This window comes from Rhinoderma darwinii, chromosome 5, assembly GCF_050947455.1.
Source record: "Rhinoderma darwinii isolate aRhiDar2 chromosome 5, aRhiDar2.hap1, whole genome shotgun sequence".
NCBI classification, from domain to species: domain Eukaryota; kingdom Metazoa; phylum Chordata; class Amphibia; order Anura; family Rhinodermatidae; genus Rhinoderma; species Rhinoderma darwinii.
This window is the reverse complement of record NC_134691.1, coordinates 308718638-308737162: the sequence shown is the minus strand read 5'-3', so window position 1 is coordinate 308737162 and position 18525 is coordinate 308718638. Positions and strand designations below refer to the sequence as shown.

Below are 18525 nucleotides of genomic sequence, written 5' to 3'. Positions count from 1 at the left end.
TCAGGTACCTGCTGCTGACTCTGCATTTGGGGACTTTCTGAAAATCTGGCAACAGACCCGGTCCTCTATTTTGCTGGCAGTCGATCGCATGAAGCGAAAAGCAGATACAAGGAGAAGAGAGCCGCCTCAGTATCTTCCGGGTACCAAAGTCTGGCTATCCTCTTGAAACATTCGTTTGATGGTGCCTTCATACAAGTTTGCTCCCAAGTTACTTGGTCCTTTCGAGATTCTGCAACAAATAAACCCTGTCTCCTATAAGCTGCGGCTGCCTCCTACCCTCAGAATCCCCAACTCCTTTCATGTGTCCCTCCTGAAACTTGTGGTCCTGAACTGCTACAGCAAGGCTTCCAGTTCCACAGTTGCTCCCAGCGGTTCTCCTGATGTGATCGAGGTGAGGGAGATCCTGGACTGCAAGAGGGTAGGAGGAAGGACTTTCTATTTGGTGGACTGGAGAGGGTTTGGTCCTGAGGAGAGGTCCAGTGAGCCGGTGGGAACCTCAGTGTTCCTGCTCTCAATAATAAATTCCTCTCTCGCTCTGGCCCCAAAAAGAGGGGGCGTAAGAGGGGGGATACTGTAGCGTCTATGGCCAATGGGCCGTCGGGTTCACTACCCTCCCGACGCCCGTAGCCATGGATCCGTGAGGGCTGGTCCCCATCTCCTTCCTAGGAGACGCCAGCGCTCACTTCCGCTCCGGTCTACTGTGTCATCTGCCTCATCCAGAGGGATTCGCCACGTCTGGCGCAACCCGTGGCACCTGCTGTCATCTGCCACGTCCTGTGTCATCTGCCACGTCCAGAGAGATTCGCCATGTCTGGCACAACCTGCGGCACCTGCCGTCATCCACCACGTCTGGCGTTATCTGCTGCACCCACCTCCATCCGTGCCAGAGCTGCGGCTACTGTCTGGACTATCCAGTTACCCTTGTGCGGGACTTTGTATTTCTGGGGTTCCTGTTGTTTGGCCAGCTGCCTCCCTGCGTGCCTCCCACAAACCGTGACAATGTGTCATCTGATGGAGCATACCACTACTTTTTTTATGTAGGATTCCTACAGAATCAAACATAAAAAGCCTCTGTAACTCCCATTCACTTTTTTTATGGTAGTTACGGAAACAGCGTAGCACCGCAAGCTCTGCTGTTTCAGTAATCCTGGCCATCTCTCCAAACAGTATCCACCTAGACCCCCGTTCTTGAGATAGGTGCAAGTCCCAGAGCTGGAACTAGAATCTATTAGACATTTATGAGATATCCACAGGATATGCTATAAATGTCTGTGGTCAGAATATATATTTAAGGGTTATTGCTTTGAAACAACAGAGACTTGACATGAGCATTAATACATGTTATTACGGTTTATATGTTTCACTGTGTTCAAATCGTCCAGTTCCTCTAAAGTAAACTGGATTTTTTGTCAGCGTTCAAAACCATACTAAGAACTTGACTAGAATCTCGTGAAATTTACTTATATTTATTTAATATAACAACATTTGTACATTAACACTGCAGATATTTGCCTATGATCAGTAGCATTTTCTCATAAAAATAACATACTATTCATAGCAAAAATCTAATCTATATTTGAATTTCCCCACATGTGAAAGTAAGTCAATTACGAATCATTTAAAAAAAAAAATACACAAATGTGATCAATCTTGGGCTTTATGTTCATTCATCATTAATCCAAATAAATTACAAAATCAGGCTCATAAGATTGCTCAGATCACAGATCACAGATCAGATAATTTACCCTTGGTCTGGTTTTATATTTTAGCGTCCATATTACAGCTGCAACACCTGGACGCTAAGTGGTTCTACTGAACTGAACTTAGATGGCCAGAGAGCCCTATGATTATCTAAGTTCGATTCAGTAGAAACTCAAGGCATCCGGGTGTTGGGGCTGTAATACGGATACTAAAGTACAGCCATATTACAGCTATGTGAAACCGGTCTAGTACGTACAAATAGCACATTCAGTCTAGCAAGATTAGGCACGTCTAAAAAATCTTTAACAATTTTCAAAACTTTTTTCTTCGTAAATAGTGCCACAATTATTTTTTTTTTACATGGATGTGTCTACATTTAGATCTCATTCTGTAAAGAATGATACATAGGGGGTTTCCATTTGGTAAACGTGAAAATAATGTTGTTTTTTTACTAAACTTTGAATCTAAATTATTTCTTTATTCCAAGACCTCCTCAACAAACTAGGAAGTAAGACTATTTAAAGGGACCTGTTTTCAGCATATTGCTTCTTCTCTGCAGCAGGGACATGCAGGAAAGCAGCAGCCTGGGATTGTGGATAACTAATAGGAGGATAAAGATAAAGGTGCTTTACAGTAACTTGGGGCAGAAGTTGCCCACCTTTTATAATTATGCTTGATCCCAAACAGCTGCTTCCTTCATTGCTCAATAAGTAATATACTCAAAACATTACTCTGTCACCGGACCGGTGTATCTTTTTTATTTATTTATTTATTTAATTATTTTTTTTTGTTTTTCTTTTTTTAATGGCGTAAATGAAAACCAAACTACTGAGTATATACAACACGCTCTTAAATCTCAGGCCTTGCAATGGGTGTAATACAATCAGTTTTGTCCGGAGCATTCCTTTAAGCTGTCATATGGCCTACTTGTACAAGTAAAGGTCTTCTTACACTGCTCCATACGTGAATACGAGTGCCGATCAACGAGGCAGCTTGTTGAACGGCGCTCGTCTGCTCCTTTCACAAGGTGCTATGATCAGTAATGTATGGAGATGAGTGATCGTCACTATGATCATTCATCCCCATACATTTCTATCATGTCGGCAGCACAACGACAATATTTCTCGCTCCATAAACAATACAATCAGCCGATGAACGAGTGTTTGAACAGGGCAATGATCGGGAACGAGCATTCATATGAAAAGGGCCCTTACACTTGGATATCTTCAAATAGTTATAGTTACTAAAAAGAAACTATGGTGATTCCTCTGATACATCGCTATATTGAATTGCTGATTTCCTTTGTACTGGTTATGGACATGTTGTCTCTACATCTCACTGCTCTGTATCTACTTCTGATGTTTTACAATAAACTTTATTTGTGAATTTAAAAAAACAGAAAAGAAACTGTGGAGTTAATTCGATTTAAAGGACTTTTCCAGCATGTTTTTATCTAACAATCCCCTTATGAGACAAAATTTTTCTCACTGGCAGTAGGGGGTGTGCAGGGTTGTTTTGCCTTCTACTGGACCAAACAGTTACATTCAACAGATGAGAACTTGATGGGCATGTGTCTTTTTCCAACCTATGTAACTATGTTAATGGAACCCATTAAGGCTTAGGAAGAAATGGTTGAATGGTTGATAATTTATACGGTCAGAGTCTAAAAAAAATCCATTAAAAAATTACATTGGACATGCTGTAACAATCCTATTTTAAGGCTTAATCCATTTCCAGTGAATTATATAAGTGATGTAATAACAAGTCACCTCTGATTACACCTACGCCTTCATACTATATTCAGTCATTTATACTATATTCAGTCATTCATACTATATTCAGTCATTCATACTATATTCAGTCGCCATCACAAGCCTGGGAGAGTTTGGTTGAGAAACTACATCCAGATACTTTAAGAAACAATGTTTCCAACAAAGTTTAGCTAATAAATAAATTTTTCTGTTGTCTTGCTTTTCGTTCATAAGTGAGATTTCATATCTTTGGGGAATTTTCATCATTTTATTCAACATGAATGCAGCATGACAGGGTCTACAGAGAGAAGATGTTGCCTAATCTGTTTTATTCTGTTTATCGTGCGTGCGTGCAAAGTGTCTGTTAATTCTGTTCACATTTACGTTTTCTATTCCTGATTGATCTCTCTGCATCTGTATTTAATCTGTGTCCTGTGGCTATCAGTTCTCTCAGTATACGAAGGAAGAAACAAGTTCTTTGTGGCTGTTATAGTATAAAGTCTAGAGAACTTCTGGCCTTCACATCCAAGCAGCAGGCACAAAATTGCAGATATTGCTGCTTTATGCGGCCTGTAACTCTTCTTTATCAAATGAATTACTATTATGTGAGTACGAATTTGTAGCGAGTGTAGACTAACTGTTATGTGAGGATTTTACGCCCAACCCCTTCTGCCCAGGAATGCTTTAAAATTATTGAAAATGCCCACTTGTGTACAAATTTGCATAAATCCCACCCTGTTGTGGTCCAGTACGCGGGATTGTTCCACCAACTGTTGGCAAGTATGATCATAGTGTTTTGTTTAAATTACATTCAAATAAAATAAAATGATGAGCACCCTTCTACCAAGCCGATGGGAGCACATTCAGATGTTTCTGTGGCTGTTTTAGTGCCCAGATTTGACCCAGGTCTGGCCCCAACCTGATTAAAAGTGTAAACCTACATAAAGTTATCAAGTTAGGGCAGAGAAGCAGTCTGATAGTTACGTGCCCATTTCTACTATTAAGGGTTAGGTGAAGGGGTCAACAAATACTTGACCACCAGGACAGGACCCCAATTTTTATTTTAGAAGCTCCCCCTGATCCATGAATGCCCCTGAATGCTAGCAGTTCACCTCATTCCTTTAATGCCTCTCCTCTGCACCAGTCCTTTCATTGACTACCCAATGCCCACACTACCATTGTCCAGTGAATTAATCTCAAAATTACTGACAATGACATATAAGACAGTCGACAACCAGTCTCCTCTATACATCTCTGCCATAATCTTCCGATAATTCCCCATGTGTGATCTTCGGTCCGATGCAGTAGATGCAGTTTAGATAAAAGTGTCAAAATGCTGTGGGCTGAGACTGGATGTGACACAATAACATCCTATCACGTGGCAAATGTCATCATCTAAACCGAGGGATAGCTTCAAAATATATTAGAAATTCTTGCATGATTTATGTGTATGGACAGTAATGACGTATATGATCCGAGCATGAGCACTGCTCCTTCTGTTTTATTATGTCCTCAATAATGATTATATTTTGTGGATTCGGGTATTGAGCATGATAAATATCACACTAGTTTTGAAGTCTTCTTTATCATTCTTGGCCTTGTCTAGATTATTTGCATTGACAACGGTGAACAGTGTTGCTTGATTTTGCCGCTAACATGGCTGTTAAATAAAGAAAGCTGCTATCATAACAAGCTTAATAACGTGTCACTTGCCGCGCTTTCCTTATAATTAGCAAACTCCAGAGACGAGATTGAAATCTGCATAAACACTTCATTTCCGTCATCTACATAAAAGTGTTTAGGAATCGCTGTGGACATTATTTACCAGTGTCATCTCTTAGCAAGGCTTGTGATTTCATTTACTAAACTGCTATTTTGCAGTGGTTGAGAAGTGTCTATTGCAAAATAAAACGTGAAGTACAATTTTCAGCAGAATAAAATAGACACGCAAAATTAAAGAGCATTTCCTGCTAAAATCAAAATCATCGCCTGTGATGTCCTTGGCTCGTCCTTTTCTGTCAGTTGTTTTTTTAGTTAACTGAGTGTTTTGGTTTCAGCAGATACAACTTAAAGGGGTTGTCCCGACTTGTGGCTGTTTTTTAAACTGATGACCTATCCACAGGATAGGTCATCAGTATATGATCAGTGGGGGTCCGACACCTGTACCCCGAACCGATCAGCTGTTCCAACCGACTCTAGGAGCCGGAAGCTATGAAGTGGTCGGTGCCGGAAGCAGAAAGTTCTGGATACAGTATAGCGGTCGTGCTGCAGTACTACAGCTCTGATTCTTTTCAGGACTGTGAGCACTGATTGGACAACATCAGACTTTGTAGGGACGCACTTGTCAATCGGTAATGTCCAGTTATCAATTTACTTCTACATTTCTAGGAGGAATAATAGAGGAATGGCACAAGGCAGAGTTCTAAGAAAACATGCTTTAAAATTGTTTTATTGTGGGGAATAAAAGTGTTTACTACAACAGTCATGTCAGGAGAGCTGCCGGGTCCGCATTAAGTACAGTTGTTAATGAAGTTTTTTTATAAGATATTTTTATTATAAGTCCATCATTGATAAACACAGTGCTACAGTCCTACATATCTACACAATGCGGCACAGGTAAAATGCTTATACATTTGGTTCCTTTGTATATAAGACAAGTGATTATGACTTGAATCATCTGCCTCATATGCCGTTCCTGATGCTCACCTGAACGCTGACAGATGAAAAATACAGCACTGCGTCCAAGGGATTTATCTGTGAAAATATTTTCATCTTAAAAATGTCACTGCAAAACTAGATTAATTTTGCAGAACATGAGAAAAGCTTTGATAAATCCCCTGCAAGATGTCTTCTGCATAAATTAGACTGGGTCAAATAAGAGGTAGCGGCAGGCAAACCGTACCCATATTCTATTACTTACATTTACATTTTTTCTAGTTCTTCATATTAGGTGAATTACAATTAAAATATTTTTATATTCGCAAATAATATTTACTTATTTAAATAAACATAATCTTATCTACTTCTAATCTCCTTTTCATTTAAAGAGGCTCTGTCACCAGATTTTGCAGCCCCTATCTGCTATTGCAGCAGATAGGCGCTGCAATGTAGATTACAGTAACGTTTTTATTTTTTAAAAACGAGCATTTTTGGCCAAGTTATGACCATTTTTGTAGTTATGCAAATGAGGCTTGCAAAAGTCCAAGTGGGTGTGTTTAAAAGTAAAAGTCCAAGTGGGCGTGTATTATGCGCGTACATCGGGGCGTTTTTAATACTTTTACTAGCTGGCCGTTCTGATGAGAAGTATCATCCACTTCTCTTCAGAACGCCCAGCTTCTGGCAGTGCAGACACAGCGTGTTCTCGAGAGATCATGCTGTGTCGTCACTCACAGGTCCTGCATCGTGTCAGACGAGCGGGGACACATCGGCACCAGAGGCTACAGATGATTCTGCAGCAGCATCGGCGTTTGCAGGTAAGTAAGAATGTTTTCAAAAATAGAAGTATTAATAGTTTTGTTTTTTTTATCAATTAACAAAATGCAAAGTGAGTGAACGGAAGAGAAATCTAAATCAAATCAATATTTGGTGTGACCATCCTTTGCCTTCAAAACTGCATCAACTCTTCTAGGTACTTGCACACAGTTATTGAAGGAACTCGGCATGGAGGTTGTTCCAAACATCTTGGAGAACTAACCACAGAGCTTCTGTGTATGTAGGCTTCCTCAAATCCTTCTGTCTCTTCATGTAATCCCAGACAGACTCAATGATGTTGAGTTCAGGGCTCTGTGGGGCCATATCATCACTTCCAGGGCTCCGTGTTCTTCTTTACACTGAGGATAGTTCTTAATGACATTGACTGTATGCTTAGGGTTGTTGTCCTGCTGCAAAATAAATTTGGAGCCCATCAGATGCCTCCCTGATGGTATTGCATGATAGATAAGTATCTGCCTATATTTCTCAGCATTGAGGACACTACTAATTCTGACCAAATCCACAACTCCATTTGCTGCAATGCAGTCCCGAACTTGCAAGGAACCTCCACAATGCTTCACTGTTGCCTGCAGACACTCATTATTGTACCACTCTCCAGCCCTTTGGAGAACAAACTGTTTTCTGTTACAGCCAAATATTTCAAATTTTGACTCATCGGTTAAGAGCACCTGCTGTCACTTTTCTGCACGTATGGCTTTTTGGCCACAATTATTCCATGAAGACCACTTCTGGACAGACTTTGCTGAACAGTAGATAGGAGTACCAGGGTCACACTGGTTTCTACTAGTTCTGAGCTGATGGCACTGCAGGACAACTTCCGATTTCAAACTGAAGTAAACATGATGTGTCTTTGATCTGCTGCACTAAGTTACATTGGCCGACCACTGCGTCTACTGTCCTCAATGTTGCCCATTTCTTTGTGCTTCTTCAAAAGAGCTTGAGCAGCACATCTTAAAACCCCAGTCTGCTTTGAAATCTTGGCCTGGGAGAGACCTTGCTGATGCAGTATAACTATCTTGTGTCTTGTTGCTGTGCTCGGTCTTGCCATAGAGGACCTGTGACATGAAACTGTCTTCCACAACCTCACCTTTGTAGCAGAGTTTGGCTGTTCCTGACCCAATTTTAAGCTTCTTATACAGCTGCTTCTGTTACAGTTAATGACTGTGTTTAAACCTACATATGAAAATGATGTTTATTATCACCTGTTTGGTATAATTGGTATAATTAGTTAATCATTCACCTGACTATAATCCTACGAAATCCATGACTTTGTGCAAGTTTACCTAGAAGAATTGATGCTGTTTTGAAGGCAAAGGTTGGTCACACCAAATATTGATTGATTTAGATTGATTGATTCTCTTCTGTTCATCCACTTTGTATTTTGTTAGTTGATAAAAAAAACTATTAATACTTCTATTTTTGAAAGCATTTCTACTCTGCCGCATTTTTCCACAACTGTCTAAAACCTTTGTACAGTAATGTAGTAGCTGTATCGTAAAAGGTAAACAAAAATTGTAATAAAAATCTATTTAAAAGTTGTTTGAAATCAAAAAAAACATTCATTTATTTAAAAAAATCACTTTCAAAATATACATAGCCCTTAAACCCTATTTATAATATGTATAAATGGGTTTAACATCAGAAAACCCTTTTAACTTTATATATTATACTTCAGAAATATAATATTATTTATGTAACAATAAACGATTATATAATATACCACATCACTTTTATTATAGTATATATAGAATAGTACAATATGCTATATTTATAGTATTAAATCATAATGTATTTTTCATTATTGAACATTTTTGTGATTTCTTATAACATGTTATTATTTTGCCATAGTGTATTATCTGTAAAAACCGTCTTTTATGCTCACTTAACTTAGAAGGCTATATTTTAAGAAATCATCCATCTCCAGAAAGCCCTCTAATGATCTTCAGATTTCTATTAAACCTCCATTAAATACAGCATCATGAAAACACCATAGTGCCACCCTCGTGTGCCGCTGACATACGTCTTTTCGTAATATGTAGATAGGAACATTTGTCCTGCCATCATTAAATGGCATTTTTTATTAATATCCTACAAAATGCCAGCAAAACATGCAGAGTCTGTCTGCCAGGGCTGTTCATTAAGTAATGATGTGATCGAAAATGTCACCCTACCAGTGTGAATAAAGCTTTCGCCGTCACAATTCCCGATTCAGCTCAGATCATATCTGATTCAAGACAGGAAATTTGGCAGCAATTATTTAACTTATGAAAGATAAGTTCATATCTTCAGTTAAACAGTCCAAATGTAAAAAGAATAGATAGTAGTGCTTAGCATTTTAATTGCCAGACTCAGTGGCGGAATGTTAGGCTGTGATTTCTTTTTTTTTCGCCATTAGCTGGTGTAGAATTAAAGGAACAGTCCTGTAAAAACAGATACATCATGTTCTCCCTAGTGCAGGGCCTGAGGGGGCGGATACTTTATTTTTCGTGTTTTTAGAATGTCTGAATCATGCAACGCCCCCTTGGGCCCTGCACTAGGATTAATACAATATCAGTTTTTTCCGTAGGGTTCCTTAAGGTTTGATAAACTCACTGTGCCTGCATATTTAATGTTAGAGCACTATAACTTTTGTGATCTGTAGCTCTATATTAAGACATTTTATAAAATGAATAGTTATATTGCTAATAATATTTTTGTCTGAATTTTTCTATGTAGGAAAACAATTAAAATACTTGTAGCAATAATAAAATCATTTCGAACTGATTACTCAAAGTTGAGGCTTCCATGTAATAACTACCAAAATATACAATATATTACTGTTAGCAGATTTGGCCTTCTAGTCAATAGTCTACTGTGTACAGGAGGGGGCCAAAGATCCTTAAAGGGGTATTCCCATCTTAATGATCAATGTCCATGTCATCCTTAATTTAAATATAAGCATCTTTGTAAATGCCTTTATTTTTTATTGGTGCAGCGTTTGCCAGATATTTCATGCTGTACAACACATGTTTCCCTCTTTGATTGCCATCACCTATGGATACGGCCACTGCCGGGATCCAGCAGTGGTGGCCGCGCTTGCGCAGTTTCCTCCGTGTCACTTTCTTGATTCTGGCTGGGACTCGAGTGTGGGCATAGATTTCCTCCTAGCCCGGCACCTATTTCTCTTTCTATGTAAATCAATGGGACGGTTCCAGGGCATGCGAACTTCCCTGGAACCGTTCAATCGCTTTCCACTCATCACATGGCTTCAGAGCGCTTATAAGGTTGGAGACACTGTGCTTGCTCAGATACAATGTTATCTCTATTGTGGACTTTGAGGCAAGCATAGCGTCTCAGACTTTCTCACTGCGTCATAGGGAATGTATTCTTTTGTTTGTTTGTATTTGTATGCCCGATGCTGCTCGGTATTTTAGATAGTAGCATCAGTAACGCGCATGTTGAGGAAAGTGAATAACCCTTTAAGGTGGTCCTACACCTTCAATAGCTATCAGTTGACCTTCCCATACACATGTATGCTCTGTTTGGCGGGTGTTCTCAATGAGGAGAGGGAAATAAGCCAATACCAGATACCTCTGGTGGCGGCTTATATCACATGAGAACAAAGGTTCGGACATGTTGAAATTCAAAATGCCCGATCCTTTTTCCCTGACATCTGCTGAACGAACAAAGGATGAACATCTAACACACATTAGATGGTCAGCCGGTTCTGCTGGTTCAGCTGACATTAGTCTAATGTGTATGGCTACTTTTAGAAGTAAAAGCCATCCATCATTGACCCTCCACCTTCTAATGATAACGAGGGTATAACATTACGTTTCACTGTAGGCTGTAAAAAGAGATCCATTTCTTCCAAATAGACTGTTATGCTGACATCTAGTGGCCAATGTGAAAACTGCAATTTTCATTTTTACATAAATATTAATTACAAAACAATGAAAAAATAAAAAGAATTTGAGACAAAAATAAAATATTTACAAATATCTAATTTTCTTATAGTAGTGTCCCTTGTACTGTATACGCCATGAATTGTTCTATTATAATCCATAGTAATCAAGCAGACCTGGTGGTGTAAATAGATTATAATAATGCAGTGAACAGTTGACAATGTGTATTTATCTTCATAGCCCTGTGCAATATCCACATGTAAATCTATCTTGCGATACTAAAGTTATACACAGTGTCATTACAATGCCTCTTGTTTTTGTTTTCGGCAGGTGTAAGCAATGCTCAAGCTCGTCAACCAGGGAAATCCCCGAGTTTTAGTATTAATTGGATTATGGGAAGCCCTGAACTAGAAGTTATTAATGCAACAACAGGAAAACGAAGCTGTGGAGGTCCATCCAGACTCTGCAAACACTTACTATATGTTCGGTGGTCGAGGTTATATGGAAAGGTACACTATCAGTTTTTAATACATCTCCAGTACATTACTATTAAAAATGTATCATATATTGACCTAAGGAGATAAAAAAAAACTGGGATTGGTCATTAAGGGCAAAACAACAGTTTTCATTTGCGCTACTAGGGCTTTTCACCACTTACAATGTGCGGGGGATTGGACACATTTTATTTTGTTAGAATAAATATTTATTGTCATAGTGCCATCATATTCTGCGGCACCTTATATAATAAAAGATTTACAAGTAGGACAATATATGAGTCATGTACATTTAAAACAAAAGCTAAACACTAGTGACACAATAGGATAAAAGAGAGAATCTCTGCCCACATGAGCTAACAATCTATGGGGAATATTAAGATGAGTTCTGACGCTCCTATATTTATAAAATATGCCAGAAACAATTTTTTTTGCTTATTTAAAGGGATTTGTGGGATTTTATGGACTGTAAAAAACATTACACTGCATGATTACCCTTGTTAACTGCATGACTGACAAATGCCTAGTACTCGGAGATGGAATTTGCTGTGTGATATATTTACTGGTAATCGCATAAACATAATATGGATCAGTGGTGACCTGAACAAATAGCATTGCAAGGCTGTTTTCTCTGCTACTGGTTACATGTGTTTACCTGCAATGTACATTTTATTGTACATTACAGGTGCACATCTGTTGTTGCATGTATCTCTGTACAAGAGCTGTTATTTGTGCAGTTTTCATATGCAAAATAGCCTGGAGGCCTATGAATCCAGTCTCCTACCACTTCTGGAATTACACTATTTGTACCCCATATCGTTTAAATAAAGAAATTTGTTCTCTGGGACCAACAACTCTAGTTTATTAAGGAGAGCACCCCAAATACTGTTGTATTATAATTCACTTTATATTTCAATTTGGTCTGTAAGGACAGAACTCAGCAAGTATCTCTGAGCGTTCACATGCAGGCGAAATGTAGTATAAGCTATAGGGGGTGCAGAGGTAGCAGTCGCACCCAGGCCCTGGAGCCTGAGGGGACCCAAAAGCCCCTCACCCGCATAAGAAGACGCCAGTATTATAAATGACGTATGTTAGGTGGGGAGCCCTGTTATAGATTTTTACATTGGGGAGCAGGGGCTTCCAGTTATGCATGGAACATTTTCAAATGAATGGCCGACTATATAATACATGGCCGGGCAGAGTCCACCAGAGCAAAAGCCACTCTTTCGTAGAAGCGCTCTGCTCTGGGTAATAGAGGCAGGTCTTGAGCAGGGGACTGTCCTCCATGATGTATGCACACTCATACAGGGAAGACTGTCAGTCACAGTAGGACCGCCCACTGGACTCCTAAGCATAGAAAGAGCATTGATTTAGACCAATAAATTACAAGTTATATTAAATATTTTCCCACAAAACTATATATGCCATAACATGCCGCCTACTGACAGGACACCAAGTTCAACATAACAGGTTCCATTTATGCAGAAGCTATTGCCCAAAGCAGACAACCCCTTTAAGAAAAGATTGTAACCAAATACATAAAATAATAGTTGTCTGCAAACTGTTTGAGGACGTGGAGAAAGTATATACAGTAGCGTGCCATAGAATTGCATCCATGACGTTGCCCCAGGAGATGTAAACCACCCCACAAATCATACAAATGGTGGTCATGACTTATTACATTTTACAAAAATACAAATGTTCCAGGTGGTTTCCCACCCAGATTAAAGGGTTATTCACATCTACAACATTGATCTAGTGGATATGCCATTAATGTCTTAAATGGGAACACCGCTATAAAGTTCTATTCTGTAAGTGGCACATGTCCTGAGCGTGTTTCCCTTTTAGGAGGGACACATTAACCTTTGGTTCTAATACACTATACTAAATAAAGATTGAAAGACAAATGGTGTATCGTAATACTGATCTCTCCGTTACATGTCCCTTTTGGCGCTCCATTGTGATGAATGTTCACCAGATAGCAGAATGTGGTATCCAATATTTATACCGTCCTCATAATCACAGTAATCACAGCCCCTTCCCTGCCCTTCTTTAACGCTCTCAGGTACTTATCACAGACAGAGATAAATAACCGACAAACACATTTTACATAGTCCGTTAACTACAAGAATCTCTCCAACCACATTTAACAATCCTATTCTCCAATATTTATGTGCATTTTAAGGTTGGCAATTAGAAACCCGTCAGTGAATGAGCTAATTGAATTCCTAAATAAAAGCTTTCTCCATTACTCACAACGACTTACGTTATTGCTCTCGATATTGACAAAATAATTCATTTTACTTAAGCTGCAAAGGATATATTGACACTTGAGATTCTCTCCCTTGTTACTTCATATAATATATCATTTGAAGTACTAGTCAATTAAATTCTCGTATAGATAAGATTTCGACAAAACACAAGGGAAGAATTAACCGTTCAGTTGCTGGCAGTAAATAAGCCTAGAGAATAGTAGAGAAAAAGCCTTCAGTATTTTATTGCTTTACCTTTGTTTTTTGTCACTGTGATTTTTAATAAAAAGTTCAATTTTATTAGACCTTTTGGGGATTCTCCGCACGGTAAAGACTTTTCCTATTCCTTTGCGTTATTAGTCACAAAAATGACTTGTGTACCAAGCTTCACTGGAATGCATTTTTATTTTGTCAGTAAGGACGGCATTCATAAAGCCGCAATCCCCTGTACTGCTCTCTCTCAACAATTTAAGACATTTGTCAGCCAGCAACACACAATCCCCCTGCAGTGCAAGGGATCAAGGCCTAATGAAGTTTGGCTTATGAACCTTTTAACAGCTGCGTTCTGCCTGGAGATGTGTGTTTGCTCTATCCCCTTTAAAGGTCTCAATATTTGTCAGGTAAAGAGCAGCAAGGCTTCAAAGCCTTAAAAAAAATTCTCATTTTATGAAAACAAAAGGTGTATGGGTATAAACAAGGAACGCACACATTTCGTTTTACGGATTCAACAAATTGTATAATAAAAAGTTATATCGTTTTACTCTCTGTATAATTTCCTCACCATTTTTTTTAAATCCCTTCTTGCTGTCCAATATGAACCTCCATTGTTTACTTCCAGTGAATATAAATCTGTCCTGGTCATGTGATGGACACACGGGTGCGCGGCTCGTTGTGTTTTCCAGAGCTGTGTCTTGTAATGAGTTGTGCACCTGTAATTAATATGTATTTAATGAGGTCGTGGTATCACTTTAAAAGTGTTAAGAATTTCTATGATCTCAAACATTGTTAAAGTAATCTTTTTTGGTTACTTTAGATGTAAAGATGCGAGTGGAGACAAGGGGAAGCCTTTTTTTTTTTCCAGAGTTTTATAGGCATGTAAAAAATGCCATGCCTTTCAAGCTTTTTTTCTAGTTGTTTTCGAAGTCCAATTGAGAAGCCTATGGAACAAACGGCATGCCTAGATTATGCTCCGTTTTGAAAAAAAACACCACTGGCCACAAAAACGCTACAAAAAGCTACAAACCAAAACGCTCTGTATGTACGCATTCTCATATTTTACTATAGACTTTAAAGTAACATCTGACCACAGTGTTTTTGGCAAAAAAAATACAGGGAAAACACAGCAAAAAAAACGTTACCACCAAAAACCCTGTGTGTGAAATCTGCCTAGGGGTTCGTCCACACCCTCTGGGATTGCCGCGTTTTTTCTGGCCAGAATTTGGTCCAGAAAAAATGCAGCAGAATACAGTAGCAGCATAGTGGATGAGATTTAACAAATCTCATCCACATGCTGCGTAAAATTTCTGAGACTAAATTGACCTGCGGTGCATAATTTTCGGCCTGCAGCATGTCAATTCCTATTAAGGAAAGTGTGCAGAATTGCTGCGGTTTTCATAAGAGATGTCTCCATCTCCTAACATTGGGAAAAAAGCTGTAAATTAGCGCACCATTTTCTGCTGCAAAAAACGCAGGAAGTGGTGCGTATTTGCCTCAGCGGAAAGCCTTTGACTTTCAACGGAATTGTTGCAGAAATTCTGTTGTGTGTGGACAAGCCCTTAGGCCACATGCACACAATGCATGTTACGTGCGGATTTGCCACAGAATAATACAGTACCAGTAACCTCATCTACACATTTGCAGAATTTTCCCACGCGTAAATTGACCTGCGGTGTAGATTTTAAAATTCCGCACCTTGTCAATTTATATTGCGTTTTCATCTCAGAATTGTATCTTATATGTTTATAAACAAAAAATGCACCAAAATACGCAGCATAAAATCTGCACCTTTTTCCCCATCAAAATGTAAAAACCGTACCTAAAAACGCATTAAAAAAAATGCAGAATTAAAGGGCTGATGACAGCCGGGCTCCTGCTCCAATTTTAGCGATTGAAGTTTACTTCAATCGCGGCCATTTAACACGTTAAATGCTGCGGTCAATAGCGACCGTGGCATTTAACTTGTTTACAGAGGGAGTAAATTGCAAATGCAATTGTGGGCCTCTGATGGGGTGTCATGGCAGCCGGGGGCCTAATAAAGGCCACCAGGCACGCCCTGGCTATATACATATTAGGACGTGCGAGAGGCATGGCCTAATATATTGCCTGTCAGATTAAGGGTATGTTCACACGTACACGTCCGATACGCCTGAAATTACGGAGCTGTTTTGAGGCGGAAACAGCTCCTAAATTTCAGACGTAATGGAATGTGCAGGCGCTTTTCGCTGCGTCCATTACGGACGTAATTGGAGCTGTTTTTCTATGGAGTCAATGGAAAACGGCTCCAATTACGTATCAAGAAGTGACATGCACTTCTTTGACGCGGGCGTCTTTTTTACGTGCCGTCTTTTGACAGCGGCGCGTAAAAAAAATGACCATCGGCACAGAACATCGTAAAGCCCATTCAAATGAATGGGCAGATGTTTGCCGACGCTTTGGAGCCGTATGTTCGGGCGTAATTCGAGACTAAAACGCCCAAATTACGTCCGTAAATAGTGCGTGTGAACCCAGCTTAACACTGACAGGCAATAATGCTCTGCTTTACTAAGTGTAACAAAGCATTATAGCAGTGATCTAAAGATCGCATAGTGAAGTCCCCTTGTGAGACTAAAAAAAGACGTAATAAATGTTAAATAAAAATTATTAATAAGGTTTACAGTTAAAAAATAAATAAAAGTAAAGTGTAAAAGTGTAAAAAAATAAATAAAAGTAAACATATATGGTATCGCCGTGATTACAATGACCCAAACAATAACGTTAATATGTAATTTAAACCGCACGGTGGACGGCGTAAAAAAGAAAACGCAAAAAGCAACGCCGAAATTGCAATTTTTTTCATCATCGTATTCGTACCGACCGATAGAATAAAGGACACTTGTTATTTATGCCGCACAGTGAATGGCATGAATTTAAAACGCATAGAACAAGGGTGGAATTTCAGTTTTTTCTCTATTCACGCCAAATAACATTAACAAAAGTTAATCAATAAATCATATGTAACCCAAAAAGGTGCCATTAAAAAGTACAATTAATCCCGCAAAAAACAAGTCCTCATACAGCTATGTTGGCGGGAAAAATAAAAAAGTTATAGTTCTTTGAATGCGACTATAGAAAAATGAAAAAAAAAAATAGCCTGGTCATTAGGGCCTAAAATAGGCTGGTCACTAAGGGGTTAAGTATATTAGAAAGGGGGGGGAAGGCACACATGAGGAAAGTGAGCCTTTTGATAAAAAAAAGTTTACAAATTGAACTTTTTCTGAAACAAAAGATGTAATAAGATATTTGTGACCTAAATTTGTCTTTTTTAACCACACAGCTGAGCTCACGGACTCCGAGTCAAGAGGAAATGCCTTCAGTTTACTATGAAGCCAAGATGGTGAATCCAACTTACCAATGTGTCAAACTACAGCTCTTTAAAGCCATTCAGAAATCAGGCCTTGGCACATGGGCGAAGAAACCTCCCGAGCAAGATCAATTTTTACTAACTGTAAATTCACAATAGACCTTTATCATTTTACCTGGATTCTTCTGGAACTATACAAATTGGCAGAATTTTTATGCCTCTCGTGCAAACTTTGTTATCAATATACATAATTAGATTATTTTTGTAATGCAGTTAATACGTAATATCAATGAAGGACATGCTTTATGTGATCAACCTTTAAGGCTAGAAGAGACAATAATGTGTCAGACTTCATCGTTGTCCATCTTTGAGATGATTGAAGAATGTTACAAACAGGACGGGAATCGCGTTCAAGGTCCCTTGGTGATGAATTTCAGCATCCACAAAGCATAATGGGAGGTTATATCGATAAAACTAGAAGTAATTGAGGACGGTTTGGGGTTGTCTCCAGAATGGTAATAAATATGCATCAAATATTTTTTGTCTGAAGTCAAATGTAAAATACGAGCATAAATGATGGTTGTGTCGATGAGACACCCTCTCCTTAAGATGCCTGTACCTCTATACATTATATTGTAAATCCAGCTCTGTACCTCTGCACAATCAAATACAAGCTCTTCTACAATAGATATTATTATAGCATTAGACAGCTCTTGAAAGAAATCATATTTATTATGCCAAAAAATCCTTATATTATTTTTCATAATTTAATAGCACGGTTAATATTGTTGAGAGTAAAAAACAATAAGTACATGTCAAAGCAGGAGAACCAACATATCTTATATGTATGTCGTCAAGATCCTAAAGGCATGTTCACATATTTTCAGGCATATTTCGGAGTATTAAACACTCGTATTATGCTCCAAAATACACTTAAAATACGCCTACAAACAGCTTCTCATTGATTTCAATAGGAAATACACTGTGTAGTTCATATAAGGCGTATTTTTATGCTGCTGAATAAAAAAAGTCTTGTAAAAATACTCTCCGACAAGTGACAAGCTGATTTTTCCCATTTCACATTGATACTTCAAAAAAGCCTTAGAAAATACCCCTCAAAATTTGCTTTAAAAACATTCTAAAAACGCCTGGATTTCAGAGGCTGTTTTCTCTTGAAATCAACCTCGTACTTCTCAGTCTGAACATATGCCGTGTGAACATGGCCTTATTCTTAAACTAATAAAATATCCATATTGCGTCATTTCAGACTCGAGACTTCTCAGAAGTGGGGCACATTTAGTGTATATGGTAGGATATGGTAGTGTATATGGTAGTGTCCCCAGTTATATCCATGTTTTATGTAAATACATTTTGTCTAAAATTTTTCATCCT

The 18525-nt window shown here is 38.7% G+C and overlaps 1 protein-coding gene across 2 annotated transcripts in view; it reads left to right on the top strand.

Moving 5' to 3' along the window:
• ADARB2 (adenosine deaminase RNA specific B2 (inactive)) overlaps positions 1-18251 on the top strand; it is a 540786-nt gene extending 522535 nt beyond the window's left edge. For both annotated transcript variants that reach the window (XM_075827434.1, XM_075827433.1), the window contains 2 exons: positions 11159-11337; positions 17107-18251. In XM_075827434.1, the coding sequence (XP_075683549.1) occupies positions 11159-11337; positions 17107-17292 (365 nt within the window). In that variant the 3' untranslated portion in view covers positions 17293-18251. The remainder of the gene's footprint in view (positions 1-11158; positions 11338-17106) is intronic.
• Positions 18252-18525: the final 274 nt, after the last annotated feature.